The 13,520-nt window shown below is 40.3% G+C and overlaps 1 protein-coding gene across 2 annotated transcripts in view; it reads left to right on the top strand.

Annotated features, from left to right (window-relative positions):
- The window catches only part of RHOQ (ras homolog family member Q), a 50,464-nt gene that overhangs the window by 19,069 nt on the left and 17,875 nt on the right, over window positions 1-13,520 (top strand). For both annotated transcript variants that reach the window (XM_033124373.1, XM_033124372.1), the window contains exons 3-4: window positions 9,733-9,897; window positions 10,213-10,308. In XM_033124373.1, coding sequence (XP_032980264.1) covers window positions 9,733-9,897; window positions 10,213-10,308 — 261 coding nt within the window. The remainder of the gene's footprint in view (window positions 1-9,732; window positions 9,898-10,212; window positions 10,309-13,520) is intronic.

Here is a 13,520-nt window from a genome sequence, read left to right as displayed (position 1 = left end):
CAGGTTTAATCAGACTGTAGTTCCTGGGGTCTTCTCTTGCTGCTTGACTACTTGTCTTCTTGGTACATTAAAAGGCTAGGTGTAAGGGTATATGCCAGTGAGGGACTTAAGTCCTTGTAAGCATCTTCTCCAACCGCAGCAGCAGGGGTTAGTCCACAGCTGAGGAGTATGGTGTTTTCTTTAGATTTGGCCCATCCATAACTTAAGAGGTGTGTGTGTTGGCTGTTCCCCTCCCTACCGCCACCCCCACCGTGGGAAGCCCGGGTGACCTGCATCCACAATGCCCAAGGGTCCTACAGCCTAAGTATTGAAAAGGGTGAGAGGATTGTTCCCATGCAAGTGTGAGCCCGGAACGTATATATGCCTCCCTCTAGGTAGCTGGTGCTGGGTAGCATTTATTCCGGTATGATACAGGGACCACAGCAATGACCAATGTAGAAGGGATCTCTGAACAGTCTTCATGAGCTGCAGAGATGAGGCTCAGTGAGTGGCAAATCCTTATATAGTGCGTGAGAGAAGGAGGGAGGGAAGGAGAAGGAGAAAGGAGGAGAACCAGCAGAAGGAGAAAAAGGCCACCTGAGTGAGTGAGAAGCCACCTGAGATAATCTAGGGAATACTTCATTCTGATTGGACTCCTTAGGTCATGTGCCCATCTGAGAACCAGTGACTTTGGCTAGGGCATAGGGAATGAAACTCCATGATTAGCTTAAACCAACCAGGAATTCTTTTAGCTAAATATGGGGTCAGGGTCCCCAGGGGCATGTCGAGATACAGGAGAGTTGGGTCCTTGGGAAGAAGAAGGAAATAGGAGAAGGATGCTCCAATAGTCAGTCAACCTAGGTAAAATAAATGTCAAGACAATGAAAAAAAAAAAAGGCAGTGGTGAAAAAAAACAGTAGCAGGAACTAAAATGCTAAAAATCTATGGCCCAATCTGAGGCTCTCCTCTTTAGAGCTCCCATTGTTTGGGCAGATAGGTTGGACCCATTAGTACACCACAGAAAAATAGCCCTGATCACAGGAGGCAGTTTGATTCTTGGCTGAATGTGGTAAATGCAACCTGAGAAATTAGCCTGTTATTGCAGAAGTCAGACACTTGATCCACCTTCTCCCACTTTGTAGCCGGTGAAGGAGGTGCAGGCCAGCACAGTGCAAGCCACCTGTGATCTGGCTGCAGTTTACCTTTCTGACTTCACCTTCCCCATATTACCCTCTTTCACTCAGCGAGAATTTCGTAAGCAGCTACTATACTCCAGGCTTTGTAGACTAATCCCTGCCCTCAGGGAGTCCTGTGGAGATTACACATAAGAGGCAATTCTATTACAGTGTAAGAAAGGGGATGACAGGAAAAGCCAGGATGCTACAGAAGTACTTAGGGGCGATGCTAAATCTGAATGGGAGTTCAGGGAAGATTTGTTGGATGAAGAAATTTCGAGACCAAAGCCTGAAAGATGAGTAAGAGCTTCTCAGGTAAGGGAGGGAAAGGACAGGGATACTGGCTGGGCAAGTGACTGATTTGCTGTGTGTTTGGGGTTGATATTGAGATCTTCCAGGGGTCTGGCTTGAGCCTGATTGGGTGGTGATATCTTTTACTGAGATGGTGAACACAGGACGTGTTGCAGATGTGAGGGGGAAGAAATGAGTTTAGTTTAGAAATGTCGAATTTGAGATGCTTCTGAGCCAAAAGGAGGTGTCCATCGCTGAGTCTGGAACTCCAGAGGCAGAGAGCTCCATATAGACTTTTCCAACAGACTTCTCAACATCTCAAGCTTCACATGTCCAAAATTGGCTTCCTGAGTTTTCTCCCTAATGTTCTTCTCCACCCTTAGCCTTCCTCATCCCTGTAAAAGACATTATCCAGGCAACTAAACAAGCTGAACCATGGATTATTCCAGAGACTTCCCTGACCTTGAGCCCCACATCAAGCCTAAGTTTACTTCCAGAATATATCTAGAATCCACCATTTCTCTAGCTGGCAACTGCTACCACTTAGTCCAAGCCACCATCTTCTCTCACCTGAATTATTGTAATACTCTCTCCCCTCGTACTCCTGTCCACCTCTAATTCATTTTCCACTAAGCAGCCTGAATTGTTTTTTATAAAAAACAAATTACATGATTCCCTTTTCTCAACCTTTCGTTGACTTTCCATTGCAGTGGGCTCTTATGACTCAGAATGGCTTCCTCGCCAACCCCACTGAATCACCCTGGCCTTTTTCCCAGGGCCTTCAGAATTTGTCAGGGCTTCTCTGCTATGGGGCTGTTGCACACACTGACCCATATCTAGCTCGTTAAACCCTCCCTTATACTTCAGGTTAGATGTTGCTCCCTCTGAGAGGTCTTTCCCAACCACCCGGACTGAAGCTGGTTGTCCTGGTGATGCTCTCTCTTAGTACCTGGCTCTTTTCCTTCATAGCACATATTCCAATTTGCATTTATAGTCATTTTTGTCCAATTTATTAAATGCCTGGCTCAGTATCCCAACCACATCAGAACTATCCCCACTTTTAAACAAATGTTTCTTCTTATCCTCAAATGAAATCTACAGGTAATATAACCTCTCTATACACATAGTTTTAAATCAGTATAACATCCTAGCAGTAAATGAAGGGGAAATAAAAAGAAAGTAATTCATAATAAAAATATTTATTTCAGTATTGAATTCCTAAGTTCCCAGAGCTGACGTACTCCAGGAGTCATAATGAGCAGTCATGTGCCTGCACCTCGAAGTATAGTTACCATGAATACAACAGCTACAAATGTTGCCTGACGTAGTTGTGGTTTATTGGTGATTCAAATACTAAGAACAATATTGCCGGTGGTGTACAATTTTCTATAGTGGTAAGCACAGTCCCCTTCAATTTGCACTAAAATTACTTTCCTAGAAAATTCATTAAAACCGTACAAAAAATACTTTGTGCTTTTAGGTACACGAGTTAGGAGGTCCTAGGATTCGAGTAATTATAAAAGGGTTTTTTCGTGTTCATCAATGCCTAGCATACACTCACCAGTCAGGCAGGCACACAGGTGGTAACATTTGACTCCCACCCCTGAGTGACAGCTGCTGTCATTCATATGGACATTCATATGGACCCCCACTCATTGACAATCAAAAACACCTCCCACATTTCCAAAACGTCCACCAGACGCCAGACATAGAGTAGCGCAGCCCTAGTTGAGAGGCTCTTGCTCCCTCACCTCTTACCCTGGGAACTCCACGCGAGCTGGTCGTTATTGGTTAGAATTAATACATGAATGAATGTTCCACCAACATGAAACTTGTGCCAAGAAAGTTCGAAAAGGAATAGACCGCCTGGAAGCATGACCTGACATTTATTTACCTTCTTTCTGCATGCCTTAGGCCAGCTGACCTCTGTTTTAGTGAAAGAGATTTGTCATTATAGCTCCAGACTATGTAGAATTTCGGTTCTAAATCCTTTACAACGAGGGAAGTCATCTCACCATGCACAAAAGAAAACTGCACCAGCTCTGAAGTTGTGGTTTGTCTTTTTTTGGCAAGTCAGGCTCGTCTACTGAAGAGCTCAAAACACTTGACCAGCTCCCTCATTTATCTTAACATGTGTATGCTATATTTATTCTCCCCTCACAGATGGGGAACTTGCCTGAGGGCCATATTTAGCTAAGTCTTGATCCTCTGCCTTGTGGGGTCAGCTTAGATAAAACAGAATCCTAAAGCTTGATTTTTACCAGTCGTTTAAATCTCCTCCCACATTAAATCTGTTACTAGGGCTGCTCACCAAGGTAAAAAGTGTTAGTTTGAGCATTTTGAAGCATGTAATGGGGCGATTTAGTTCAGTCCTGTCCTTTTAGAGAAGAGGAAGTGCTGGTTCATAATGACATGGTTAGATAAGGGCTGCACTAGTTCTCTAGCGGATTGTCTTTCTGCTATAGCACGTTTAAACTTTCTCTCCTTTCTCTCCAGCCAACCTAAACAGGAGTTAGGATCAGTCAAACAGTCAAAAGGAAAATAGTGATGGGAAAGAAGCCAACTGTCTGGTTCACTAGCTTTTAAATAGTTGGTAAATCATTTGGGAGACTGACTTATAAATCAAAATATATGAAGATGACAGTTGCTGAAAGTTAGAAGCTAAACCCTCAATTTCAAGAATTCTTTTACTAAGAGCTAATCAGGTCAGTGATAGCTATAAATACCATTTTACAACTGAACTGAAGATTTTTAAAAAGGCCAAATGTTTGAAAACGTTTTGAAAAACAGTTACCTCTTAGGAATTTATAGCACTTTTTAAAAAGTTCTTTCTCCTCCCCAAACTTTGTTTCATCCAGCACTAGTAGGTGGTGGCAGGCAAATTCAACAAACTCATTACTGATGCATTTGGAACCAAACTTATCAAAATGCTTCCAGTATGGACCCAACCCAGCTTCCTTTGAAAACAGAATTATTGTTAAGGGGATGAAAAACAATATTTTCATTTCAGAAAGTTAAATACAAAATTAACTCAAAAATGACAAAAAGGAATATGCAAAGGAAATGAGGTTTCATAGACTACTATTACTTAGCATTAGTGTAGGAATGTTTATAATTTATAAGTTAGATTTATGACAAAACACTTTTCATCTTCAGAAGCTAGCTTCGGTCCACGTGGCCTCTTGGCTTTAGTACAGCACCCTTTGGCAGTTGCAGTGTTTCAAGAGCCATGCCTGATACCTATTTTGGGCTTCTCACGAGAAACAGATGTTTCAGATGGAAATTACTGTGCACTTTGGAAGTGACAGAGTTGCTCCTTCATATACCACAAGCCACCAGTTGTCAGGGTCATTCTTAGTTGTCTTACATTTCTGTATTTCTTAAAGTAGTTAGAAGCTGTTTTAAACTTCAGAAGTCGGGGGCTTGTCGGTTAAAGAGTTATTTGCTTGTGGTCCCACTTTTTCTCATTCTAGGTTGTTACAGGGGAAAATGCTTAGAGGCTTTGGTAAATGACTATTTCTGAAATCAAAGGAACATCCTGGATTATTCAGGAGTAGCATATGTTCTCATAGCACTTTATAGTCTTCAAAGCATTTGTCACTGACACGCTTCCATTTTACAGAGAAACTAAGCCTCTGAGAAATAAGTGACTTGACCAAGGCTGCGTTGCTAATATTAGGTTGATGTAAAAGTAATTGCGGTTTTTGCAGTTGTTTTTAACCTTTTAAACCGCAATCACTTTTACACCAACCTAATAGGTCATGTATGTGCCAATCCTGTCCGTTCTGTGAGCCCCAACTCAAATATCACCTCCTTTAAGAAGTCTTTCCTTGGTGTCTCCTAAGTACCACTCTTGCTATGTACCATATTCTGACTTGTAGTATTGCGTTCACATACATTTGTCTCCTTTACCATGAATTCCTTAAGAGCAGAGACTGTTATAAATGTTTGTGTCTCTCCCCACCTATCAAATTCTTCCTCCTCTGTGCTAACCTTATGCATGTTCCCACACCAGCATCACGATTTCTTCTCTTCTAGACTGTAGCTTTGAGGTCTGCAAAGCCGTGCACCTCAGCAGGGCTGAGTATACATTGCGTGTACTATTATTGTACACATTGTAATAGTACACATTGCGTGTACTATTATTGCTCATTTGAGCTCGTTGTCTTATTTTTACCATCCAGGTATCTTTGCAAATATTTTTAAGATGTTATACAAATCAGATGGGATCCGAATCTTGTCCTTCCTTCATTTCTCTGATGATTCATTGCACGTAGCACCATTCTGGACACATAGTAGGTGCCTTATTAATGTCTCTTGGATTAAGCATTTACATATTCATCTGCTCAGTTTACACTTTTCTTTCTCCCATTGTTGTGTATGACTACCTTTTTATATGTATGTGTCTTAAATTCCCAACTAAACTATCAGCTCCAGGGCAACAGTTATTTCTTATATTTATGTGTATCCTTACATGTATCCTTCCATGCAGTAGGATCCAATAAATCTTTGCTAATTTATTTGAAGTGACCAGTCTGGGACAGCATACCAGTTAACAAAGCATGGCAAGCCCTGTGCTGTGAGTGGTTTTGCTTAAAATTCATGTTTTGGATATGTTTTTTTAAATACACATGCTAAAAAATGTGTATTTTAAAGAGAATCCACTAAAATAGAAGGGAGCCCCAGGTCCACATGAAGGAGACAAAGGTAGTAGAGAAGTAGGGGTGCTCTTGGGCACTGCTGGCTGAGCTGTACATAAAAAGGGGGTCTGCCACCTCATGGTCATTGGCTACAGCTCTCTGTCACACCTGAAGGTCTTTTGTTTCCTCTCAGAGCACATTTCTTCGGTCTCTTTTTGTCTGTGAATCCCCGTCAGGTTGTAAGTGTGTGATAGTTCTCGGGTGTTTAAGGTTGTCATCGTCACAGATTAAAGAGTCTTGACAAGAATGGAGAGCCTAATCCCTAAGCTACCAGAAGACACTTTAAAAAAATTGGTCATTAGCCGGTTGGTTAGAAACTAAAGATGTGACAGAGTAATCCAACAACCCTGTTGACCGAACTCACACATTGTTTTTCATGGTTTTGATGTAAAACATTTGTGTTTAATGCACTTTATTCCTAAAAATGTTTAATACACTTTTTTCTACGTTCCAGTTACCATGTTGAAATGTTTTAATACCTACCTTTTTTTTAAAGCAGTAAAATATAATTGATTTGTTAATTAGGAGGACACTAGAGAATTGGTGTGAAGTTCTGTCTTTGATAAGGGGCTATTTAAAAGTAGGGCAGTTGCTCCACATTTTAACTTTCTTTGTGTTGTCAAATTTCAGTAGCTGGAGATGAAAGGTTCTGCATGCTTCAATTTATGTTTCCCCAAATCCAGAATTTCACATTAACTTCACCCAAGATTCTGCTCAGTGGATATAAATGATTTTATATGATGCAGGGTACAGTATGCATAGGGGATAATTTATTTTTTTAATTTGCTATTTATAATTAGGTTTCTCATTACTCTGGCTGGATTGAAGTAGGAAGGTTTCATTCTTATAATAACTGCCAATTTATTAGCCGGAGATTACAGACAGTTCATTTTAGATAGTAGAGTTCAGACTTAAGAGGTGAAATTTATTTTTTAAGGAGTTCTAAACATACTTGTCTTTGTTTTTTTATGACCCAAGTCCTTCACATTTTAATTATTTCACCAAAATCTGCAATTTAACAAATATCTAGAAGTGATTAGTCTCGCTTCTTTCCTTTGTGCTCACACGTCTCTCATTGAGGAAAGTCAGTATTTACCAAGGTTATGAAGGCAAATCATATAACAAACTTAGGTTCTGTAGAATATTTGGAGTAATATTATTAAGCATTTCTAGGGAACTTTGCATTCACTTACTTTTTATTCCTGTAATACTCTTCTAGAGAAAGAGTGCACATTTTGTTTCCCCAATGAGGTAGGTTAACTTGCTTGAAAAGTAAAAATTTCATTTAAAAAATCTAATTTGGTTTTCTTAGAAATATATAAATCTTTTTTTTTTTTCCGGTTACATTTTAAATAGTCTGAAGATTTTTGAGTCCCCAAATGACTAATTAGTACAGTAATAATATTGTTTTTTATTAATCTGAAAAGCACACCTCAGTTTGATTTGTGTGTGTTGATGCCAGTGTAAAAAATTTTATTTCTCACTAAAGGATTTTCTTCTCTGTGGTTGGAGAGAGATGCAAAAGCAGGCCTGGTGTGGGACTGCTGGGACCCTGCTTGGATTTATGGAAGAATAGGAGAATCAAGTTTCCCGTGGGATGAAAAATTTATGTGAAAGTGTTGGAGGAGTTCTTTTCTGTACCTGGCACTATGCTGAGTGCTTTCTTTGCATTATTTCATTCATTCCTCGTAATCCAATGAGATAGTATCCGCATTTCTAATTCTGTGAAAATTAGGTCTACATATGGATGAGGAGAGCCTTTTAAACAAGAGTACCCCCATTCCTTGGCCATGCCCAATTCTCTTGGAATGTCGAGTTCATGGTTAGATGCTAAGATTAAATGCTGTCCCCCCCCCCCACCACCACCACCACTGACATGCAGTTTGAAATAGGCAGCAGAGTACAGACAGTATATTTAATGCACCCAATCGTACTACTTAACATTCAAACTGATTTTTCAAAACATGTTCTGTTTTTGATAATAGTCCTCTAATAGTAACTGGCTGGGATACCACATGTAACTGGCTGGGACCCACCTCTCCTTGATTTCTTCATTAATAATTTCTTAGCACCAGAACACTGCTTTATTCAAGACCAGTTAGAGGCCTCCACTTTTAAAAATAAAGGGTAAAGAAGATTGGAGATGGCGTTTCCCCTCTTGTCGGGTAATGGCTAATACCTGAGAAATCTGTCAGTGCCCACGGCTCCAGACTGGGGTGTGCTCTTCGAAAACACTGCAGAAAAACAGGCTTAACTCCAAAATCAAGACTCTGAGCTATTCATATGCCTGAGGTGAACATTGCAGTAAGAAAAGGTGTTAGAAGAGGACATGAAAGGAAAATGGTTCCACAAGGGAAATTCTACTGCTGAGACTGAGAGTGAAAGATGTTTTAAATGGTCTTTTAGTTCCACGTTCATTGAAGTTCTAGTAGCGAAATGGGTCATTTAAGTGGGATGGTGGCCTAGGCCAAAAATAGTTTCCTTGAAACCAAATGACAGGCTAGCCCTGAAAAAAAATGGAATCCTGCCTCTGTTCGCTCACTAGAATGTAAATAAGCAGAATTTTGTGTCACAGAAAATAGTCTAAGCCAGACAGGATCTTCACTGCCTTTTGTGATAGAGATGCTAAAACAGCCACCAGTAGTACAGCTCTTGTATGGAATATGAAGCAGCAGTTTAAAATGACTTTGTAGTCTAACATATTCTGGTCTGGAAAGATCTCCAAGACATACTAAAGGGTGCAGAACAGCGCAGCTTGCACGATCTATTCTATGTACAGGTGTTTGAATGTGTACACACATGCACAGAGAAAGCACTGGAAAGATACACGTGAAAACATCTCCATTTCAGGAAGGGACTGGAAATAGTGGAGGAAATGTGGGCATTGTGTGGATTTATTCTGTATTTTTCTATCTTTAAATTTTCAGACACACACACACACACACAATTTAAAAAAACAACAGGGAAAGCAAAGATTTATGGTCTCAGTGAAGATGTATAGTGGGCAAGGCATGGGTTCTGGAGTAAAACGGCCAGGGTTTAAATCCCATCTCCTTTACTTACTGCCTCTCATCCTTAACTGCCTCTCATGTAACTTCTGTGCCTCAGTTTACCCAAATGGAAAACAGGGATAATGGTATCTATGTTATCATGTAGTTGTTATGAGGATTAAATAAATAATACTTGGGCGAGCATACGGATCAGTACCTGACGCGGTAAACATTCGGTATATGTTAGTTATTATAAATGATAATACTTAGACAACAACACCTAGCTCCAATCAATTCGTTGTGCAAACTTTTCAGTTAAAAATGTTTCCAATGACAGCGTTAGTAACCACAACACGTTTTCTCCACGTTTCATTGTGGTTGTCAATGATCTTGTCATATTTTTACCCCACTGGTGTTCAGAACTTCAAAGGGATTAAAAATAACAAAAATAAATGGCATTATCTTATTTTACGTAAAGTACTATACATTCCACGTGTGGAGTACTCCTGACTTTGCTTCTTTGACCATGTGATCTAAGGTACATATTGTTAGTAAACTAAAGAAATGGAAATAATGAGATTTTTCTTTCTTCCTCAGGAAGACTATGATCGTCTGAGGCCTTTATCTTACCCGATGACTGATGTCTTCCTTATATGCTTCTCTGTGGTAAATCCAGCCTCATTTCAAAATGTGAAAGAGGAGTGGGTACCAGAACTGAAGGAATACGCACCAAATGTACCCTTTTTATTAATAGGAACTCAGGTATGTCTGCTTTGATTTTACCCATTTCAGACGAATTTCTCAGGCCTAACTTGTGGTGTTGCTTTCAGACAAATGGTCCTAAGGTTTAGCAAATGGTACACATGTTTAATCTCAGTTGTAAGTTGTAATAAATGCTATCACATTTTTGGAAAAAGTAGTGCCAAAAGGAGGCAATTATTGTATTAGTTGGTTTTAAACATTAAGTTCTTGTGTTTAATCTTTTATTGGTATGTGGGGATTAAATGGGACTACATGCTTTGATTTATCTTTAAAGACTTGTAATATTATGGGACATTATTGACCTTTCTTAATTAGATTGATCTCCGAGATGACCCCAAAACTTTAGCAAGACTGAATGATATGAAAGAAAAACCTATATGTGTGGAACAAGGACAGAAACTAGCAAAAGAGGTAATGAAATCTTTAAAGAATTTAAAAGTAAATGTAAGAACAGCTAAGGTGATAATAGCAGCTAACATTTATTGTGTACTTACTGTATGCCAGGCACTGTGCTGAGTGCTTTCTGTGCATTATCTCATTTTCATCCTTGTGCTGACCGAGGTAGATCTGGCTAGTTCCCTGTTTGACAGAAGAGAAAACAGGCTTAGCGATGTCAGGTAGCTTGTCAGGTCTCACAGGTAATGAATGGCAGAGCTGGTTTTCAGTCAAGGCCTGACTCTAGAGCCCAGGGTCTTAGACTACCACCAATGTTTTCCTAATAAGTCCTGTGTAGAAAGAGACATCAGAAAAAGGTGCTGATCTTTAAGTTCTTCGTCATCACTTAAATATTTGTACTGTGCCAGATCAGGCCCTGGGTTCAGTTAACACTCATGGAGTAGGTAGTGGAGTGGCATAGGGTGACAGTTTAAATCTGTAGTTAAAAACAAAAAATCATGGGTAGGTTTGAAAAGAAGTGAGTTGAATTTTCTTCCAATCTTTTTATGAAAGATAGGAAAATAGTAGCATTCTAAAAAATACATAACTGTGATACGCATACTACCTTTTAACTTGTATTCTTCCCTTGTCCCAAAGCTAGGCTTACTTTTTTCTCCATTGGGCCCTAACATTATTGGATTCTATTTTTTATATGTTGTGACTTTAATAGGACTTTGGGGAAAACGGAATCTCATAAGGTCTTTTAAATTGTACTATCAGAAGGCAGGAGAAAGCAAGGACACTTTTTGGAGGACAGTTTTTCCTAAAGCAAAAAGATAAATAGCTTCACCAGCAAATCAGTTTAAAACTTCCACATATTCAATTTTATAATCTTGGGGATAGAAGGAATTTCTAAGTGTCATAAAGGTAAAAGTCATAAATGAGAATATTGATGATTTACATAAAAATTTAATACGTCAAATGCCAGAAATAAAATTAAAAGTCGTATCACAAACTTGACAAATATGGCAGAAGAATGCGTTAATATCCTTGGTTTACAGGAACCATTGTATATGAAATAATCAGAAAAAGACATATATAGCCCAATAGAAAAGAACATCAGTGGAAAATTTTTAGAATGCAGATTGCCATTGAAGTTAGGAAATATGTTCAGACTCCTTAGTAGTCGATTTCCACCTACAAAATTGGCAACAAATGAGAAATTAATTATAATAGGTACTCTTCTGTGGGTTCAAGGAAGTGGGCAGTCTGTTGTACTGTTGGTCGTTGCATAAAAGCAGTCTCGATGATATGCAAAAGCCTTAAAATCATGCACTTTTGATCAAGCAATTCCATATGTAGGAGTTTATCCTAAGAAAATTATTAGGGATGTTATTCAAGAGATGGCTACAAAGTTGCTACACTGTTTATAAGGACAAAAAAACCCTGCAACTATTAAAAATTTATACTAATATATCCATTGAGATGTTCATATTTTTTATGGAGTTTAAGAAAAAGTGGTTGCAAAACAATACAATCCCATTTCTCAGACCTCTCAGCTGCATTTGGCAGTTGGTTCCTTCTTGAAATACTTTCACTTGGCTTCCTTGAATGCCCTCTCTTTGGTTTTTCTCCCCCATCATTGGCCTGTCCTTTATCTCCTCATCTCCCTGTCTCTTAATGTTGGAGGGCCCAGGGATCAGCACTCAACTGCTTTGACATCTTTTCTGCTATATCCACACGCATTCTCTAGGGCTAGGTGAGCTGATAGAAAGTCTTGTGGTTTGAACAATCTATGACTGAAGATTCCCAAATATCTGTCTCCAGCCTGGACCGCTTCCCTAAACTCTAGACTTAGTTATCTAGCTGTTCCCTTCACACGTCCACCTGGGTGGCTAAACATCTCAAAATTAACATGTCCAAAACAGTTCCTAAATTTACCCTCCAAGCCCGTCCTCCCAGTTACTCAGGTCAAAAACCTGGAAGTCACACTTGACCTTGCATCCTTCTCGCATACCACATAGCCAACCCTGCAGCAAAAGCTATTGCTCTTCCTGCAGAATACAAACCCTCTGCACCTTACTGCCCCCACCCTGCCCCCATCGATCAGGTTCAGGCCCCTCCATCTCTGGCCTGGATTATGGGACCGCATCTAATTCACTTTTTGGCGTCTGTCTGTGCCCCATGCTAATCTGCTCAACACTGCGGCCTGAGTGTCTTAAAATACACGCTCCATCAGCTCACTGCTTCCCTCAGAATCCTCCAGCAGCTCCCAGCTCACTCAGAGTCACGGCCATAGTCCTCGCTGTGGCCCCTGAGACCTGGCCGCCTCACTGTGCTCCAGACATGAGGCCGCCTTGCTGTTTTCTGAAGTCTACCTCAGGGCTTTGCTACTTTTGCTGCTCCCTCTTCCTGGAATGTTCTTACCGATCTCTGCTCACATATCACTTTAATAGACCTTGCCTGATCTTGTCCCCACTCCTGACCTATTTTCTCCAGACTGCATATTACCTTCAGACATTCTACGTCTCTATGAGTTCATGGTCTTCTCCCTCTGAAGTGTGAACTTCCTGAGCAGACTTACTTTTTTCCTTGCTATATCTCATTTGGCAAATAGAGTACTCAGTACATTTTCAGTGAGTGAGGAAATGAATAGGTTCCCTCCCAAAGAAGCAGTGCATGTCCTTTGGGTGGCCCCAGGCCACCTCACTGACCTCATCTCTTGCCATCCCCCCTGCTGCTCACGCTCTCCTGCTACTCTGGCTCCTTTACCGGTCCCTGAATACTCCACGCTAGCTCCTGCATCGGGGTCTTGCATTGGTGGCTCCGTCTGCCTAGAAATTCTTCTTCTAGGTATCCCTCACTGCCCAGACTTCACCTTGTTGAGCAGCTTTCCCTGACCACCACCACTACCACCACCACCACCGTCTCCTGCTCTCCTCATCTCCCTCAGTCTGCTGTCTTTTTCTCCAGAGCATGTACCATCATCTGCTCTATAGTGCCTCCTTTTCCCTCCCCCAGTAGGACTTCAGCAAAGGTAAGCATCACACAGCAGGGATTTTGCTCTATCGCTCACTTCATTGACATTATCCCCAGCACCTAAAACAGTGCTTGGCATATAATAGTAGGTACCCATTATTTCATAGAAAAAGTTTGGAAGGATATACACTAGTATTTTAAGTTACCTATCTCTGGGTATTATGATTTCATTCTTTTTGCATAGCTGTATTTTATAATTCTCTTACAAT

This window comes from Rhinolophus ferrumequinum, chromosome 13 (assembly GCF_004115265.2).
Source record: "Rhinolophus ferrumequinum isolate MPI-CBG mRhiFer1 chromosome 13, mRhiFer1_v1.p, whole genome shotgun sequence".
NCBI lineage: Eukaryota > Metazoa > Chordata > Mammalia > Chiroptera > Rhinolophidae > Rhinolophus > Rhinolophus ferrumequinum.
Note: the sequence above shows the minus strand (reverse complement) of the source record. Positions and strands in the feature narration are given on the sequence as shown.